This window comes from Scyliorhinus canicula, chromosome 3 (assembly GCF_902713615.1).
Source record: "Scyliorhinus canicula chromosome 3, sScyCan1.1, whole genome shotgun sequence".
Taxonomy (NCBI): domain Eukaryota; kingdom Metazoa; phylum Chordata; class Chondrichthyes; order Carcharhiniformes; family Scyliorhinidae; genus Scyliorhinus; species Scyliorhinus canicula.
Window position 1 is genome coordinate 180,952,708 of NC_052148.1, and position 18,786 is coordinate 180,971,493.

At 48.7% G+C, this 18,786-nt stretch overlaps 1 protein-coding gene and 1 long non-coding RNA gene across 5 annotated transcripts in view; one reads left to right on the forward strand and one right to left on the reverse strand.

The window, feature by feature from the left end:
• pde5ab (phosphodiesterase 5A, cGMP-specific, b) overlaps nucleotides 1-11,516 on the reverse strand; it is a 143,671-nt gene extending 132,155 nt beyond the window's left edge. Inside the window, exon 1 of one of the 3 annotated variants that reach the window (XM_038791842.1) lies at nucleotides 3,596-3,890. In XM_038791842.1, the coding sequence (XP_038647770.1) occupies nucleotides 3,596-3,723 (128 nt within the window). In that variant the 5' untranslated portion in view covers nucleotides 3,724-3,890. Of the gene's footprint in view, nucleotides 1-3,595; nucleotides 3,891-11,362 lie in introns of those variants that run through there. The other 2 variants (XM_038791841.1, XM_038791843.1) reach the window with 2 other exon arrangements.
• On the forward strand, nucleotides 2,172-18,576 carry LOC119963161. Of its 2 annotated transcripts, none has more exons than XR_005460041.1 (3): nucleotides 2,172-2,431; nucleotides 17,300-17,435; nucleotides 17,543-18,576. It is a non-coding gene; the product is annotated as an uncharacterized LOC119963161 (long non-coding RNA). The 2 variants fall into 2 exon arrangements; XR_005460040.1 differs by lacking the exon at nucleotides 2,172-2,431 and adding an exon at nucleotides 7,945-8,282.
• Nucleotides 18,577-18,786: the final 210 nt, after the last annotated feature.

Here is an 18,786-nt window from a genome sequence, read left to right on the forward strand (position 1 = left end):
AGGTGGTCTCTTGGGTGCTGGGGCCAGCAATGTGATTGGCTGTTAACTGGCCCCTCAAGGACAAATAGGGATGAACAATAAATGCAGGTCTTGCCAGCGAAGCCCATGTTCCGTAAACAAAATAAAAAAGTGAAGATTAGCTATTTTCTTCTTTAGGTTATATTGTGAGCATTGGTACTCCTGGTTTTGCAAAACAAAATAATCCTGGACCTCTAATTTATTAATTCCGTTCATAGTTTTAAAACATGATCAAATATTCCAACATGGAGCCCAATTATTGCAAAACACAATTTTTAAAAACTGGATAACAATTTTCCTCTGCCTTCTTCACCCCACATCATTTTCATGCAGCCTTTTGGTGAATTGGTAAGGTCTTGGGTGCAAACGCACATGCACCTTTTCCAAGGTCGGGGTCCCCATTGTGAGCACTTGAGAAAATTGTATTTCCTCCTGCACACTATTTCCATGCGCTGGTGTGACTTCTGGAAGCCCTAAAAAAGATTACGCTCTTGGAGAGTTTGTGACCACTGCTGAGAACATTTTGAAAGTTAAGTGTAAAATATTTTGACACCTTCAAATGTCTGTCGTAAATACTGTGTTGTAATGTAGGTGTGTTTTAATGCAGTGATTTATCAGAAGGATCCTGCAAGGTAAGTTTGCTCATACTTTCCTATACATTACAGTACATTTTTCCATTGGAGAAAGTACCATAATGCATTAAAAATAGTAAAAGAAAATGTCCTGTCAGCGTCTGCTGTCATTTTTGTGCTATACTTTAAAATAAGTGACAATGCTGGCTGTTAAATAAAACTGCTTTTGACACTTGAATAAAATATCTGTACCTGCTCCTCTCCATTGATTGACATTTTGCTTTGAAATTGCAATATGACAGCATTCTGTTCTGTCAGTTTTTGGAAATGTTGATGGAAACCTTTGTTTTTATTTAAATTCACTCATGGAATGTGGGCATCACTGGCTGGGCGAGCATTTATTACCCATTCCTAAGATAGTGGTGAGCCACCTTCTTGAATGACTGCAGTCCATGTGGTGTATGTACGCCCACAGTGATGGTAGGGAGGGAGTTCCAGGATTTTGACCAGTGAAAATGAATAAGGAACGATGATATATTTCAGATGCAGGCTGGTGAGCGGCCTGGAGGAGAACTTCCAGGTGCTGGTGTCCCCATGTGTCTGGTGCCCTTGTCTTTCCAGATGGTAGCAGTTGTGGGTTTGGAATATGCTGTCTAAATAATTTCCATTGCTACTTAATAGCTCCTGAGGACTATACATAGTGCATACTGGGTGAGTGCATGAAAGGTACATGGGAGATATGGAACTGCCATGGCATATCTGATGGGGCACGGGTGACATGAGGGGGTTTGGATGGTATGGGGTGGCATGGGGATAAGGGAGAGAGAGGTGAGGTTTAGGGGCTTTTAAAATATGATGGGAGGTGGGCTGCTGTGTTGGAGAACTAAAGTGGGCCTTCGAATTGGTCCACCATGCACTCATACTCCTCACAAACCCAATCACTGCTCCCAAAACGCACTACCAAGCCGACCCCTGTATGAAAAGACAGAAAATTCCCAGGCAAAGTCAGACATGAGTGGGGCATGTATTTCAAAAATGCAAACGTGTGCTGATCAGGATTTCCTGAGCGCACAGGAAAACCTAGCCATGATCTTTTTTTCAATGAACATAGTTTGGATACCTACAAAAAAGCTGCACTTAACTTTTAGTTTAATTCGCTCTTTCTAACAATTTAAATCCCTTTTATATAATGCAAACTTTTCTTAGTGATGAGCGGCTTGGTTGTGTTACTGAGATTGACAGCAAAAATGAGACAAACCAATATCGGTTGCCATATATTTACTTATATAAAGCTCCTTCAGATTCCGCATACTGTCAGACTCAATAATTCCTCTATCCCACAGCATCCAAAAATGGCATCAACAGAAAGAAATATAATTTTTGGCAAGTTAGCAGATTTATTTATGAAATTCCAAAACACATATCTTATTATGGAGGACAGGCCCCGTCATCACCTCATCAGTCAATCTGGTCATGCAGATGCTCAGAGTGGCATTAATTTCTGCTTCTTGTTATAGCTTTGGAATGCTATTGATATTGCCAAATTGTTGGTCTTTATCAATTTTTGAATTATTCCTCTGTGTTGTTTACTATTTAGTTAACATTGTGTTTAAAATTAGCTGACACAAATGGAAATCAAAAGAAAAAAGCAATGTGTGTGATTTGTTAATGGGAGCCTTCTCTATCTATGGTTATCTGTTACCCCTGATGGGGCTTTAAGAGTAAGGGAAACACCTTCAAATAATAGCTGGGAGCACTCTTCCATGTTATCAACAGAACTGTGTGGAGTATGCCAGTTCCTTCAACAATAAAAAAAACTCTCTACAAAGAGTATGATTCTGGTAAGAAAATATCAAAGACCAATTAACATATAGCAAATATTGTACACCAGCATTGCCAGAATTGTTTATTCACTTACATTTGTTAAAACTCCAAAGATATGTTATTACTGTTAAAGTTGTTAAGTGATATATTTGCCTATGACATTCTTCACTAATTTAACTAAATTGAAAAATAATAATGACTGTAATCTTTGATATTTGTTATTAAATTAAATATCATTCGATTACAATTGTTACAAAAGAATAATAATTTTGTTTTCCTATTGATATAATAGAAAATCGCACGAGTCTTTATAAAGGAAAAGAGAACAAGCCTTCACAGTAGTTAGAATGGTGCAATAGCCTTTCTGTTTACAAAATAGATCATATATGTTTGATATATGGTAAGCTATACCTTAAATGACAACTACTGAGCAGTAAAGTGAGGAAGAGCACAACTTCAAAACGATATGTAATGTGCCATTTTAATATTTAATGTTAAATTGTCAAAAAACGGTGCTTTCTGATACTTTTTTGCACGTTGCCACTTGGGAATTATGTTAATTAACGAAGCATAATTACGATTGCTGTGAACAAATCTTTCTTCCGCCAGATTGTGCCGAGACCACAATACATTTTCACCAGGAATTTCACATCAGGGACCATTTATCTAACATTCATACAATCATCTTAATCGGACATGTGCTGTGCCTACTGCAATGTATAATACTCTTCACTATCCACTGTGGCGTGTCATTGGGAAACATTCATTTGGTCATACATGTGAGGCCATGTTGAAAATGAATGATTCCTTGATATTCCGCAAAGAGTCAGATTACCAACCCCACGTTATTCTAACCCTGTCCGCGATACATCACACAATATGGAAACAGTAAATGTTTCCCTAAAATATTCTCACTGGTATGATTATGCAGCAATACTTGTAATAGCCACACAGTAATTAAGATTTCTTCACTGTCCCATCTCCCATTTACACATTAAAAAGTTCTCATTTATCACCACAGCAAGTTGCCTCCCACATCCCACAATAGACATGGAAAGATATTGCTCCAGTCAATCCCCTGCAAACTGCAGTCAACTCAAATTTAAATAAACATTTCCCTCATCGACCCGCCATCGGGTTCTTTACAACTTATTCAAACATCCTGGTTTAACCTTTCTTACCTGGTAGCCTTCCGAACAAAGTATGAATGTGCAAAATCTAAATGATCATCCAGCCAAGCTTCCGTGCGATCGTAGTCGCTGGGGTAGTAAGCCGCCATGGCTCCGACTGCCAAGCACCTTCCGTGCATTCAGCTCCTCTTCCTGCAGACTGTCACTCTATTCCCGGGCTGTCACTATCTCCCCGGGCTGTCACTCCCACCTCTCCCCGGGCTGTCACTCTCTCCCCGGGCTGTCGCTCTCCCCTCTCACCCGGGCTGTCACTCCCCCTCTCCCCGGGCTGTTACTCTCTCCCCGGGCTGTCACTCCCCCCTCTCCCCGGGCTGTCACTCTCTCCCCGGGCTGTCACTCTCTCCCCGGGCTGTCACTCTCCCCTCTCACCGGGGCTGTCACTCCCCCTCTCCCCGGGCTGTCACCCTCTCCCCGGGCTGTCACTCTCTCCCCGGGCTGTCACTCTCCCCTCTCATCCGGGCTGTCACTCCCCCTCTCCCCGGGCTGTCACTCTCTCCCCGGGCTGTCACTCTCTTCCCGGGCTGTCACTCCCCCCTCTCCCCCGGGCTGTCACTCCCCCTCTCCCCGGGCTGTCACTATCTCCCCGGGCTGTCACTCCCCCCTCTCCCTGGGCTGTCACTCTATTCCCGGGCTGTCACTATCTCCCCGGGCTGTCACTCCCCCCTCTCCCCCGGGCTGTCACTCCCCCCTCTCCCCGGCTGTCACTCCCCCCTCTCTCCGGGCTGTCACTCCCCCCTCTCCCCGGGCTGTCACTCTATTCCCGGGCTGTCACTCTCTCCCCGGGCTGTCACTCCCCCCTCTCCCCGGGCTGTCACTCTCTCCCCGGGCTGTCACTCTCTCCCCGGGCTGTCACTCCCCCTCTCCCCCGGGCTGTCACTCCCCCTCTCCCCGGACTGTCACTATCTCCCCGGGCTGTCACTCCCCCATCTCCCCAGGCTGTCACTCCCCCATCTCCCCGGGCTGTCACTCTATTCCCGGGCTGTCACTATCTCCCCGGGCTGTCACTCCCCCCTCTCCCCGGGCTGTCACTCCCCCCTCTCCCGGGCTGTCACTCCCCACTCTCTCCGGGCTGTCACTCCCCCCTCTGCCCGGGCTGTCACTCTATTCCCGGGCTGTCACTCTCTCCCCGGGCTGTCACTCCCCCCTCTCCCCGGGCTGTCACTCTCTCCCTGGGCTGTCACTCTCTCCCCGGGCTGTCACTCCCCCCTCTCCCCCGGGCTGTCACTCTCCCCTCTCACCCGGGCTGTCACTCCCCCTCTCCCGGGCTGTCACTCTATTCCCGGGCTGTCACTCTCTCCCCGGGCTGTCACTTCCCCCTCTCCCCCGGGCTGTCACTCCCTCTCTCCCCGGGCTGTCACTCCCCCTCTCCCCGGGATGTCACTCCCCCCTCTCCCCGGGCTGTCACTCCCCCTCTCCCCAGGCTGTCACTCCCCCTCTCCCCGGGCTGTCACTCCCCATCTCCCCGGGCTGTCACTCCCCCTCTCCCCGGGCTGTCACAACCTCTCTCCCCGGGCTGTCACTCCCCTCTCCCCGGGCTGCCACTTGCCCTCTCCCCGGGCTGTCACTCCCCCCTCTCCCCGGGTAGTCACTCCCCTCTCCCCAGGCTGTCACTCCCTCTCTCCCCAGGCTGTCCCTCTCTCCCCGGGCTGTCACTCTCTCCCCAGGCTGTCACTCTCTCCCCGGGCTGTCACTCTCTCCCCGGGCTGTCACTACCCCTCTCTCCAGGCTGTGACTTCCCCACTCCCAGGCTGTCAGTCCCCCCTCTCCCCAGGCTGTCACTCCCTCTAGCCCCGGGCTGTCACTCCCCCCTCTCCCCGGGCAGTCACTCCCCTCTCCCTAGGCTGTCACTCCCTCCCTCCCCAGGCTGTCCCTCTCTCCCCGGGCTGTCACTCCCCCCTCTCCCCGGGCTGTCACTTCCCCTCTCCCCGGGCTGTCACTCCCCCCTCTCCCCGGGCCGTCACTCCTCTCTCCCCAGGCTGTCACTCCCCCTCTCCCCGGGCTGTCACTACCCCTCTCCCCAGGCTGTCACTCCCCCTCTCCCCGCGCTGTCACTCCCCCCTCTCCCCGGGCTGTCACTCTCTCCCCAGGCTGCCACTCTCTCCCCTGGCTGTCATTCCCCCCTCTCCCCAGGCTGTCATTCTCTCCCCAGGCTGTGACTCTCCCCCCGGGCTGTCACTCCCCCCTCCCCGGGCTGTCACTCTCCCCCCGGGCTGGATGTCTCTCCCCGGGCTGTCACTCCCCCCTCTCCCCGGGCTGTCACTCTCTCGCCGGGCTGTCACTCCCCCCTCCCCGGGCTGTCACTCTCTCCCCGGGCTGTCACTCCCCCTCTCCCCGGGCTGTCACTTCCCCTCTCCCCGGGCTGTCACTCCCCCCTCTCCCCGGGCCGTCACTCCTCTCTCCCCAGGCTGTCACTCCCCCTCTCCCCGGGCTGTCACTACCCCTCTCCCCAGGCTGTCACTCCCCCTCTCCCCGCGCTGTCACTCCCCCCTCTCCCCGGGCTGTCACTCTCTCCCCAGGCTGCCACTCTCTCCCCTGGCTGTCATTCCCCCCTCTCCCCAGGCTGTCATTCTCTCCCCAGGCTGTGACTCTCCCCCCGGGCTGTCACTCCCCCCTCCCCGGGCTGTCACTCTCCCCCCGGGCTGGATGTCTCTCCCCGGGCTGTCACTCCCCCCTCTCCCCGGGCTGTCACTCTCTCGCCGGGCTGTCACTCCCCCCTCCCCGGGCTGTCACTCTCTCCCCGGGCTGTCACTCTCTCCCCGGGCTGTCACTACCCCTCTCTCCAGGCTGTGACTTCCCCTCTCCCCGGTCTGTCACTCCCCCCTCTCCACGGGCTGTCACTCCCCTCTCCCCGGGCTGTCACTACCTCTCTCCCCGGGCTGTCACTCCCCCTCTCCCCAGGCTGTCACTCCCCCCTCTCCCCGGGCTGTCACTCCCCCTCTCCCCGGGCTGTCACTCCCCCTCTCCCCGGGCCGTCACTCCCCCTCTCCCCGGGCTGTCACTCCCCCTCTCCCCGGGCCGTCACTCCCCCTCTCCCCGGGCTGTCACTCCCCCCTCTCCCCGGGCTGTCACTCTCTCCCCGGGCTGTCACTCTCTCCCCGGGCTGTCATTCCCCCTCTCCCCAGGTTGTCATTCCCCCTCTCCCCAGGCTGTCACTCTCTCTCCAGGCTTTCACTCTCTCCCCGGGCTGTCACTCCCCCCTCCCCATGCTGTCACTCTCCCCCCGGGCTGGATGTCTCTCCCCGGGCTGACACTCCCCCCTCTCCCCGGGCTGTCACTCTCTCCCCGGGCTGTCACTCCCCCTCCCCGTGCTGTCACTCTCTCCCCGGGCTGGAAGTCTCTCCCCGGGCTGTCTCTCCCCCCTCTCCCCGGGCAGTCACTCCCCTCACCCAGGCTGTCACTCCCCCTCTCCCAGGGCTGTCACTCTCTCCCCAGGCTGTCACTCTCTCCCCGGGCTGTCACTCACCCCTCTCCCCGGGCTGTCACTCCCCCCTTTCCCTGGGCAGTCACTCCCCTCTCCCCAGGCTGTCACTCCCCCCTCTCCATGGGCTGTTACTCTCTCCCCAGGCTGTCACTACCCCTCTCTCCAGGCTGTGACTCCCCCCTCTCCCCGGGCTGTCACTCTCTCCCCGGGCTGTCAATACCCCTCTCCCCGGGCTGTCACTCCCCCCTCTCTCCGGGCTGTCACTTTCTCCCCTGGCTGTCACTCTCTCCCCCCCCCCCCCCCTCCCGCTTACCCTCTCAACCCCCCTTCTCCCCGGGCTGTCACTCCCCTCTCCCCGGGCTGTCACTACCTCTCTCCCCGGGCTGTCACTCCCTTCACCCCGGGCTGCCACTGCCCCCTCTCCCAAGGCTGTCACTCTCTCCCCGGGCTGGAAGTCTCTCCCTGGGCTGTCACTCCCTCCTCTCCCCGGGCTGTCACTCCCCTCACCCAGGCTGTCACTCCCCCTCTCCCAGGGCTGTCACTCTCTTCCCGGACTGTCACTCCCCCCTCTCCCCGGGCAGTCACTCCCCTCTCCCCAGGCTGTCACTCTCCCCTCTCCCTGGGCTGTCACTCTCTCCCCAGGCTGTCACTCTCTCCTGGTCTGTCACTCCCCCCTCTCCCCAGGCTGTCACTCCCCCCTCTTCCCAGGCTGTCACTCTCTCCCCGGGCTGTCACTCCCCCTCTCCCCCGGGCTGTCACACCCCCTCTCCCCGGGCTGTCACTCCCCCCTCTCCCCGGGCTGCCACTCTCTCCCCGGGCTGTCAATACCCCTCTCCCCGGGCTGTCACTCCCCCCTCTCTCCGGGCTGTCACTTTCTCCCCCGGCTGTCACTCTCCCCCCCCCCCCCGCTTACCCTCTCCGCCCGCCTCTCCCGTTTTACATTTTGCCCTGGAAGCTCGGGCAAGTAAAGCTGGTAACCGGGAAATTAGCTCCCACTTTAGACAACGAGAGCCTTCAAATACAGGAGTTTAAAAAAAATCCCCTTTCAACTCGTTCGTACCCTAAAATTCCAGTGGTTCGCTGGCAACCCAACCTGCGGCATGTCCCTAAAAGTCACCAACAACAAACGAAACGAGGAACACCTCCAAAACCCGGATCAGGATTTCACTATACTGGCTTCAGCTTTCCACACACAAAACATCCAAACAGCGTGTTTGACCTGATCTGTCAGCATCACTTATCACAAACAATTGATGGGTAAGAGGTACATTTTTACATTTAGTGCTGTCAGACAGTGTCTGCAATTAAACCTCAGTTTTGCTCTGACTACTTTTCATTTTATTGCATTTTCTTTAGCATATCAATCCTCTTAGAAATGTGTTCACAAAGCAGTGATCATTTAACAAATATATATATTAGTAGTAGCAACCATTATGTGTTTAAAAAATGACCCAAGACATTAGCTTTTATTCTAATAATACTTTGGAATCTTTTTCAATGCTTTTGACTAGACTCATAAAGTGCTGCATTTAAAACCTGCTGCTGTACCCAATGTTTATCAAAGTGATGTCCATCTTTTTCATGTATGTTTTGTATAAACTTACCAAACCCTGGAAATCTTCACAGGTTTCCTCCCTCAAATATCTCGTCCCCTGCATTGCTCAACTTTTCAAAGCTCAGGATTTGAACAAGAAACTATCTACTGATAATGAGAAGTGGTATTTAAATCCAAGGGAACACATTACGAATTCATACTCCTGGCACAGATTTTATCACACCAGGAATGTGTATTGGAAATCTGAGCATGGAGGTCAGAGGGTTCGCAGGATTTTTAAAATCCCAAATATTGCAACTTTAGCTATCAACGTGACTGTTCCAATCCTTTGTTTTTCGCATCTGGATTGTGTTTTCTCATTCCCTCTCTGTTTCACCCTTTGCTCACTTTCTGACCCTCACCTCTTCTTTCCGCTCTCTCTCTCTTTCAATCTCTCTCACATACACAGATACAAAACTGTCTCTCAATCTCTCATTATCCCCATCATTTTAGCTATCTTTTATAGCACTCTTTTTAAACACACTGCTACCTTCCATTCCTTTGCTCTCTTTTATTCACTATTTACAATATCCACTTCTCATATAAAAGCCCAAATCTTCCCGTCTCCATATCGTCGGAGACAGGATGTAAGTTGACAGATGCACTATAGGATCCTGCAGAAGTCCTAATGCTCATACATACACTGTATTTACCCAATATGTTTAAACATCCGATGGGCTGATTTCTGCTGCTTGGTACCCTCTGCGCGAATGTCTCTGATTTTGAGGGAGATACACATGACAAGCCTAGATATGGACTAACTCAGTCATCAGCCAGCAGAACTCAATTGACAACTAAACCCCTTCCCAAACTAATCCAACTACCCCACCCACCCAACTGCCCCCCCCAACCACCTGATTATCCCCAACCACCTTTTCCCTTTGTCCATTCCTCTGACAACCTGACTACCTCCGAAATCCAACTTCCCCAAACACCCTATGACACCCCACCTCTCAACTACCGCAGCCACCCAACTTACCCCTGACTACCTCGTATGAGGAATGGTTGAGGACTCTGGGTCTGTACTCGTTAGAGTTTAGAAGGATGAGGGGGGATCTTATTGAAACCTACATAAGGCGAGGCCCGGATAGAGTGGACGTGAAGACGATATTTCCACTTGTAGGAAAAACTAGAAGCAGAGGACACAATCTCAGACTGAAGGGATGATCCTTTAAAACAGAGATGAGGAGGAATTTCTTCAGCCAGAGGGTGGTGAATCTGTGGAACTCTTTGCCGCAGAAGTCTGTGGAGGCCAATTCACTGAGTGTCTTTAAGACAGAGAGAGATAGGTTCTTGATTAATAAGGGGATCAGGGGTTATGGGGAGTAGGCAGGAGAATCGGGATGAGAAAAATATCAGCCATGATTGAATGGCAGAGCAGACTCGATGGGCCGAGTGGCCTAATTCTGCTTCTATGTCTTATGGTCTACCTGACTAACCCCACTGACTACCCAAGTTACCTCTTGACCCAACCTGACTACCCTCGTGAACATCCACAACCCTCCCAACTACCTGAATATTCTCCCAACCAGCCGACCATCTCCCCTCTACCTGACTACCCATTTATCCACTTCTCCATTTGTCGACTTACCCTTGAACTAGAATGTGGGTGAAAAACCCAATTTTTCATCAGCTATCAAGAAGGGAATACATCCCCATTTTCACTTTGGTGAATTGAAAAATCATCCGAATCAAAGAACCCCAGTAACCAAACCCCACTTCCACTGCTTTTTAACCATGAGAATGGACATGAATCAAAAAGTCAATGTTTTCCGATAATGTCGCCAGTTTCTAGAAATAACAAAGCCAATGTCTGTTTTAACTACAAAGTTCAGAACTTGGATTTATTCTATTTTCTGTTCATGTTAAAATAAACAAGTTTTGATGAAGAAGCATCTGCACAAATGATGGAGATTTTCAGTCTGAAGATTGGGGACATTACTCATTCTACAGCACATCAGATTAGGATTACATTTTCATCTTCTGACACATACAGAATTATGACTCGTGGACATTTTTGTCATTTTTTATTTATTCTTTCATGGGATGTGGGTGTCCCTGACAAGGCCAGCATTTGTTGCCCACCCCTAATTGCCCTTGAACCCCGTGGCTCGCTAGGCTATTTCAGGGGGCGTTTAAGAGTCAACCACATTGCTGTGGGTCTGGAGTCACATGTAGGTCAGACGAGCTACAGGTTTCCTTCCAGGTGGGTTTTTATGACAATCGAACCGGTTTCATGGTCACTATTACTGAGACTAGCTTTTAATTCCCGATTTTATTCATCAAATTCAAATTTCACCAGCTGCTGCGGGAGAAAATGGTAAAGAACAGAACAGAATTGTAGCAAAAAGAATGCTCATTAATATCTGGGGAAGTAGATTATAAACCCACTAGATTGCAAGTCATAAAGCAGTGAGTTGTAACAAACTGATTATAGAACATCAAAGTTCAAAAATTCTGAATGTATTGCTACAACAACAGTTCATTGTTTTCATCCCCATAAAGGAATCAACTTTAAAAAACTTGTTTTTCACATAGTTTGCTTTGTTGCAGCCTATTAGCAATTTTGTTAAAACCAAGAAAATAACAGTCAGTCCTTGAGATAAGAATATTTGGAATATCTTCAAGGTGCATTGCAATATGAATGTGATGACCAGGCTAGTAGTAAATAATACATATATTGCAATCAATTAGAACATTAATATAGGTTAGCTTAATCAGAATGGAAGCAAATGATACTTACTGGTTGTACTGCTCCTACAATTTGTTATTTCTGCATTTCGGTTATTGGGACAGCTGGATTGGACAGCTGAACAAAACATTCAAAAAGCCACACTTCTGTCACAGAAGAGACACAAGTGCCTCATGACTGCCTGCTGGCCATCTCTGGTGTATTGTTGATAGAGACATATTAATACAGCAAGTTAGAGAGAACTGCAAGTAATGGCGGTTAGATATTTTACATTCTTTCCATCTCTGTATTACTGATCCTGTCTGATTAAACATTTAAGTAGATTATGTAAATATAGATTACAAGGATGCTTGATTTCAGAATAGTCTTAAAGCAACATCACTAATACACTTGGTATTACAGATTTACTTATTATTTTTAAGCTGGCTTAAACCTGATTTTTCAGTAACACATTACAAGATTTCAAGATATTACAGTTGGAACATATCAGACAATCTATCTGAGTTTATTCATCCAGAATGATCAGAAAATCCCTCTATTTATATAGAATTGCATAAAATGTCATTTGGTTTGACAAGTCTATGTCAGTTTTTATACTCTGCAAGAATTTCTTCAAGCCTTCTTCATCTAAATTTATGAACATAACCTTCCATATTTCTCCCTCATGTGTTTATCTGACTTCCCTTAAATGCATCAATGTTATTTGCTTCAACTATTTCTTGTGGTAACATGTTCTATATTGCGAACTATTCACTGGTAAAGATGTTTCTCCTGAATTCACTGCTGGATTTATCGGTGACTATTGCTATTTATGACCCCAAGTATTAACACCCCTCACAAGTGAAGGCATCTTTCTCTTTTTTATAATAAATTTAGCGTACCCAATTATTTTTTTTCTCATCAAGAGGCAATTTAGCATGACCTTTCATAGAACTTTCATAGAATTTACAGTGCAGAAGGAGGCCATTCGGCCCATCGAGTCTGCACCGGCTCTTGGAAAGAGCACCCTACCCCCTACCCAAGGTCAACACCTCCACCCTATCCCCATAACTCAGTAACCCTACCCAACACTAAGGGCAATTTTGGACACCAAGGGCAATTTTATCATGGCCAATCCACCTAACCCGCACATCTTTGGACTGTGGGAGGAAACCGGAGCACCCGGAGGAAACACACGCACACAGTGACCCAAGCCGGAATCGAACCTGGGACCCTGGACCTATCCAGCGAACCTGCACATCTTTGGGTTGTGGGGGTGAAACCCCCGCAGGCACGGGGAGAACGTGCAAACTCCACACGGACAGTGACCCAGGGCTGGTATCGAACCCGGGCCCTCAGTGCTGTAAGCAGCAGTGCTAACCACTGCCCCACCGTGCTGCACCCCCCCCCCCCCCCCCCCCCCCCGCCCCCCGTTATCTTTCTCTACAACTACTGGTAAAACGATTGTCACTCTGAAAGAGAATCAGCAGTGTCATAATATACACATCAGTATATAATGGTGCAGACACACACACTGACTGGCACACTGCAAGACCAATCAACACACACAACACAGCAGCCAATCACCAGTTGGGGCACGCTCACTATAAAGGCAGAGGGCACTAGTTTTCCCGCTCATTCGGGATGCAGCCTCTAAGAAGGACAGAGCTCACAGCTTGTAGCACAGACCTTCACCATGTGCTGATAGTCTAGACTGGTCAGGATAGGCATAGGTCTTCAGTTTAATCTAACATAGTGTCGACCCACAGTGAAAGTATGTTCAATAGTTCCTAGCTTAACAAAATAGTGTTGTACTATTACAAGTGTTGGTAGCCTGTCTATGTCGCTGCTAAGGTAAACACAGTCTTCACAGGTCCAGAGTACCCAACACATCAAGCAGGTCATTGTCCATACTGTTACTACCACTTCCTTTGTCCATTTTGCAGCAGAAGATTTGGTCTTTGTTGAATGATGCGCAAATACATGACCTACACCAATGTCCAAATTTGGATTCTTGGTTACATATTTGCCATGCAGGCTCTGTGACGTCAGCATATCACTGAATTAGAACTTCCCAGCACATGCTGAGGATGCCCTTGCATGTGTCCTTCTTCCCAGAATGCCCCATGGGCCATGCAAGAAGTAATTGATGACGCGTTGTAAACCCGCAGAGCAGTGGTAGGTAGAACCAAATTCACATCCTAGGAGTCTCAATGTTTAACCAATGCGAAGTAATAATCAACAGGGTCAGATGAACTATCAAAATAAAACAGGGAAGGCACCTCTACAATCCTAGCAATCTGCTGTGAGAGGCCCATTGAGATCCTCAGCCATAATAGCCATTAACATAGATCTTGTGATGTGCAGCAGGGATTCCACGGAAGAAGGGTAACCCCTGCCTGTGCTGCAGTGGAAGCTGAGACATCAGCCATCATTTCCATATTGGAAAGGTTGAGCTCCAAGCTCTGCATAATGCTGCATGCTGTGTTGGAGCCAGGGTCCTCAATGCTGTTAGACAGTGAACGGAGGCTGTCTGGAAGCAGGTTGAAGTACATTTTCATCAGGGTTCTCCTGTAGGCTGCCCTATCAACGTCCTCACCTGAATCCAATGCAGCAGAACCAACCTGCGGCCGTGCCCTGTGAGGAACTGACACACCAGCAACCTTTTCCCCAGTATTTGAACTGGGTAAAATGATGATGCCTCTTCTTCACTGCTGTGGTGTAGCTCTTCCACTTTCTCCTGCATATTGAGGCTGTTCTGGTAGCATTTCCATCATCTCAACCCTCGTTTTCTGCTTTTGATCTTTCTTTTTATGTTGGGAAGCTGCAGCCCTGCTCCACCTGACCCACAAGCAATGCTGTAAAGGCATTTTTCCAGGAAGCAATAATCCCCTTCCTTCATCTGCTGATTTTCACAAGGAGTGATAGCCTCAATAGAATATTTAAATGGACAAGCAGCTTCCTGGGAGTGTGTTAACTATCTGTGATCTTCACCCCCAGTCCCTCCTCTGTTGAAACTAGAATCATAGAATTTACAGTGCAGAAGGAGGCCATTCGGCCCATCAAGCCTGTACCAGCCCTTGGAAAGAGGGTCCTACTTAAGCTCATGCCGCCATCCTATCCCCATAACCCAGAACCTCACCTAACCTTTTGGACACTGAGGGGCAATTTAGCATGGCCATTCCACCTAACCTGCACATCTTTGGAGGAACCCGGAGCACCCGAAGGAAACCCACACAGACAAGGGAGAAAGTTCAAACTCCACACAGTCAGCCGAGGCCAGAATTGAACACAGGTCCCTGGAGCTGTGAGGCAGCAGTGCTAAGCACTGCACCACCATGCCACTCAGAATGTTCCCTGGTTGTCACAGACTGTGACAATGTCTAGAGAAGGAGCTTTGACATTTGTTACTGGATCAAACTGTACTCCACCCTAGATGGGACTTGGACCCACAATCCTGGCCTCCAGTGCCTTATCCATTAGGCCACTGGAGTTGTACATAAAACAGACAAGGGCTCCCATCTGGGATTTGAACCCAGGACCCCTCGCAAGCTCTCCATTGAAACACCCAAAGAGAGAATCATACCCCTCGACCAACCAACCACCAGTAAAAGGTTAGTTGAGGAGTTTTCCTCTCACACGGTCCTTTTAACTTGCCCAGAACATGGGCTTCAGACTCTCTCAAAACCAAAACTTTTTTTTTCAAAAGGGCAATTTAGTATGGCCAATCCACCTAACCTGCACATCTTTGGACTATTGGAGGAAACCGGAGCACCCGGAGGAAACCCACACAGACTCGGGGAGAAAGTACAAACGCCACACAGACAGTCACCCTAGGTCTCTGGAGCTGTGAGGTAGCAGTGCTAATCACTGTACCACTATGCCGCCCTAATGTCTGGTCTGGCGATCAAGGCTCACCCATGGACAATTTCTGGTTGGGCTTGAATTGTTAAAAATGTAAACAAGCCACCTTTTTTTGGTTAAAATGAGGCCCCCTCAGTGTAGAGTTCCTCAATTTACTGGTGTGCTTAAGGTCAGCCCCCTTCTAATAGCTACTTGATATCATTGAAGAACCGTAAGGGATTCAGATTCTGGACAAAAGTCCAAGCTCACACATTGACAGAATGATAATGTTGCCTTATTGAATGTTGTTTATGAATTGTAATGTGATCGATGTGTAGCCCAAGCAATGAGCAAGCAGCGAGATGAGGACAAGCCAGTCTAATATTCCTTTATACAACTGCATACCTTTAGTTCCTAACAGATGATCACTAAACTACCCTTTTATGTCTACTTTATATTCACATGTCTTTGTGAATAGATTCAGATTGCTCTGAGTCAGTTATCATATTCTCCCCTACGTCAAATACCAAAACTGCAACCCTGATACGGAGTACCCAGCTATTATTATTACAGTGTGTATGTGTATTACAGTGGACATGCTAAAAGCTGTCGGTAGCTGACTCCACAGTTATATGTGGTTAAAATGTCCAGAATGCACACAAATCCATAAAGATGTTTAACAGTCACCAAGCTACTAAAGAGACAGAATTTATGTTTGGCTAATACAATGTATTCATGATACTTATAGCCTAATACTGATGTTTCAGCATCACTACCATAGAAATAGGTGAGACATTTTCAATGATCTTTCTCATTCTGTCAATTCTTCGTGGTATTGCCATTGAACTCGTATTCTAGAAATGCAGGGTAATGTTCTGGGACCCCAGTTTGAATCCCACCATTTAAATTTGAATTCAATAAAAATCTGGAATTAAAAATTAAATGATGACAATGAAACAAAGCATCGTCAATTGTCGGACAAACCCATGTGATCCACTGATGCCCATCCTTACTTTGTTGACCTACTTGTATCTCCAGATCCACAGCAAAGTGTTTGAAATGGCCCAGCAAGATGCTCAATGGCATCAAAGCTCAAAAAAGCCTAAAACGAATGAAACCGGACAGACCACTCGGCATCGACCAAGGCATCGGAAATGAAAATGGCAATATCAGCTCCGTCAGCCATGCAGAGTTCTCCTTACTAACATCTGGGGGTTTGTGAGAAAGGTTGGAGAGCTGTCCCACAGTCTAGTCAAGTAACAGCTTATGGAATCCTACCATGAAGATGCTGAGGGGGGTTTTCTGGCCGTTCTCGCCAGTGGGATCGTTTGGTTCGCCGACAGCAAATGCCCGTCATGGGTTTCCTAGCGGCATAAGTGAATTCAATGGGAAATACCATTGACAGCGACGGGACCAAAGGATCCCGCCAATAGCCAATGGGAGGTTTCTTCCTGCCATGGAGAAACATCCGATGGGGGTTGCAGAAAATCCCCCAGTGGGCGGAATCTTATCTTATGTTTTCAAAGTATCATCGGTTCCAGGTATATTCAGCCTCCTACACAATAGTTTCTTTCTCCATGTGAATTACGCACGCCCGTGGCAGCTTGCCTCTGATACACTCACCATGGGGAAACATAATCACTGCCATTAGAGGGGCACTCCTTTTAAACACCTCCCCAGCACTTGTTCCAAGTCCAATTGCGGGAGATAGCTGCCAGAAATACTGCACCTCGTTTTACAGCGGGAGCCCTCAGCAAACCTCTCGATGGGGTCGAGCTGAGTCACAGAACCCTTTATCCGTGACCGGGCAAACATCCATTCAGCAAAGTGACCAACCTTGCCTGAGGCAGTGATTGTCAGTGCCAGCTCACTCCACAGAGGATGGGCTGCAGTGCCAAAAGAAGATGAATGACCTTCCTCGTGCAGCCAGAGTCAGTCCGTCTCCTCATGTCTCCCTCAGCACCCCTTAATACAGCATTCACACTTCCATGGTGATCTCATTCCTACTCACAGGGTTCGAGCAGTTGCCATGTGCCCTCCTCCCCAGGGGTAGCTCTGATGCTCCTCAAATGCCCGCCTTCACTCACTTCCCACACATGCCACATTTCATTCCCATCTGACCTGACAAGGCCCCTACTTACACTCTCCCTATCCGTCTCATTGCAGGGCAAACTCGAGCACAACAATCGTGAGTGGGCACATCCAGCCAGAATGATGCCGGAACTCAAGAACCCCATTTGAGGAATGAGCCCTTGAGCTTGCCATTCCTGTGCAGAGGGTGAGATTAGGGCCAAAGACACAAGTGAGAATCTGCAACACATCCAGCCACGGCACAAGCCTCATGTGAGTGATCTTTCTCCTATCAGTGTCTCCCTGTCTCGCACTAATGCCATCACCCTTCTGTTACAGGTCAATCAGCAGACCAGCTCAGACTATCCTTGTGGCCCCAGGACACCACAGACCCATGCTACTCCGAGGAAGACAGCTCAGAGACCGGCACTGAAAAGACAAGGCTGAAGCATTTGCAACATTCTTCAACCAGATGTGCCAAGCGGATGATCTATTTCGACCTCTTCCAAAGGTTCCCAGAGCAATAGATGTCAGTCTTCAGCCAATTTGGTTCACTCCATGTGATAACTGGATACGGCAAAGGCTATGTCACTCTGACAATATTCCGGCAATAGTACTGAAGATATGGGCTCCAGAACTTGCAGCACCTCCAGCCAAGCTGTTCCAGTGCAGCTACAACACGGGCATATACCCGGCAATGTGGAAAATTGCCCAAGTATGTCCTGTCCAGAAAAGGCAGGACAACTCCAACCCAGCAAATACCACCCCGTCGATCTATTCTTGATCATTAGTAAAGTGATGGAAGGGGTTGTAAATAGTGCTACCAATGGTACTTGCTGAGCTATTAACTGACACTCAGTTTGTGTTCTGCAAAGGCCACTCAGCTCCTGACTCTATTACAACTTTGATTAAAACATGGGCAAAAGGGCTGAACTCCAGAGGTGAGGTGAAAGTATCTTCCCTTGACATCAATGCAGCATTTGAGTATGGCATCAATGACCCCTGGCAAAACTGTATAGAGTAAATGGGATCAGGGAGAAAACCCTCCGCTGGTAGGAGTCGTATCTGGCACAGAATAAGATAGTTGCCATGGTTAGATTTCAATCATCTCAGTCTCAGGACATCGCTGCAGGAGTTCTTCGAGGGATTGTCCTCGATGCAATAATCTTCAGCTGAACTGCTTCATCAATGACCTTCTTTCCATCATTAAAACTGAGGATGACACTGATGATTGCTAAATGTTCAGAAGGCTTTACAACTCCTCAGACACTGAAGCAGTCCACAAAATGCAGCAAGACCTGGACAATTTCCAGCCTTGGGCTGACAAGTGGCAATAATATTCATGCCACACAAGTGCCAGGCAATGACCATCTCTAACAAGGCAGAATTTAACCATTGTCCCTTGATATTCAATCGCATTACCATTTCTGAATCTCTCACTATCAACATCTTGGGTATCATTATTTTTTTCCAATTAAGGGCAATTTAGCGTTGCCAATCTAACTTGCACATCTTTTAGGTTGTGGGGGCGAAACCCATGCCAACACGGGGAGAATGTGCAAACTCCACACGGACAGTGACCC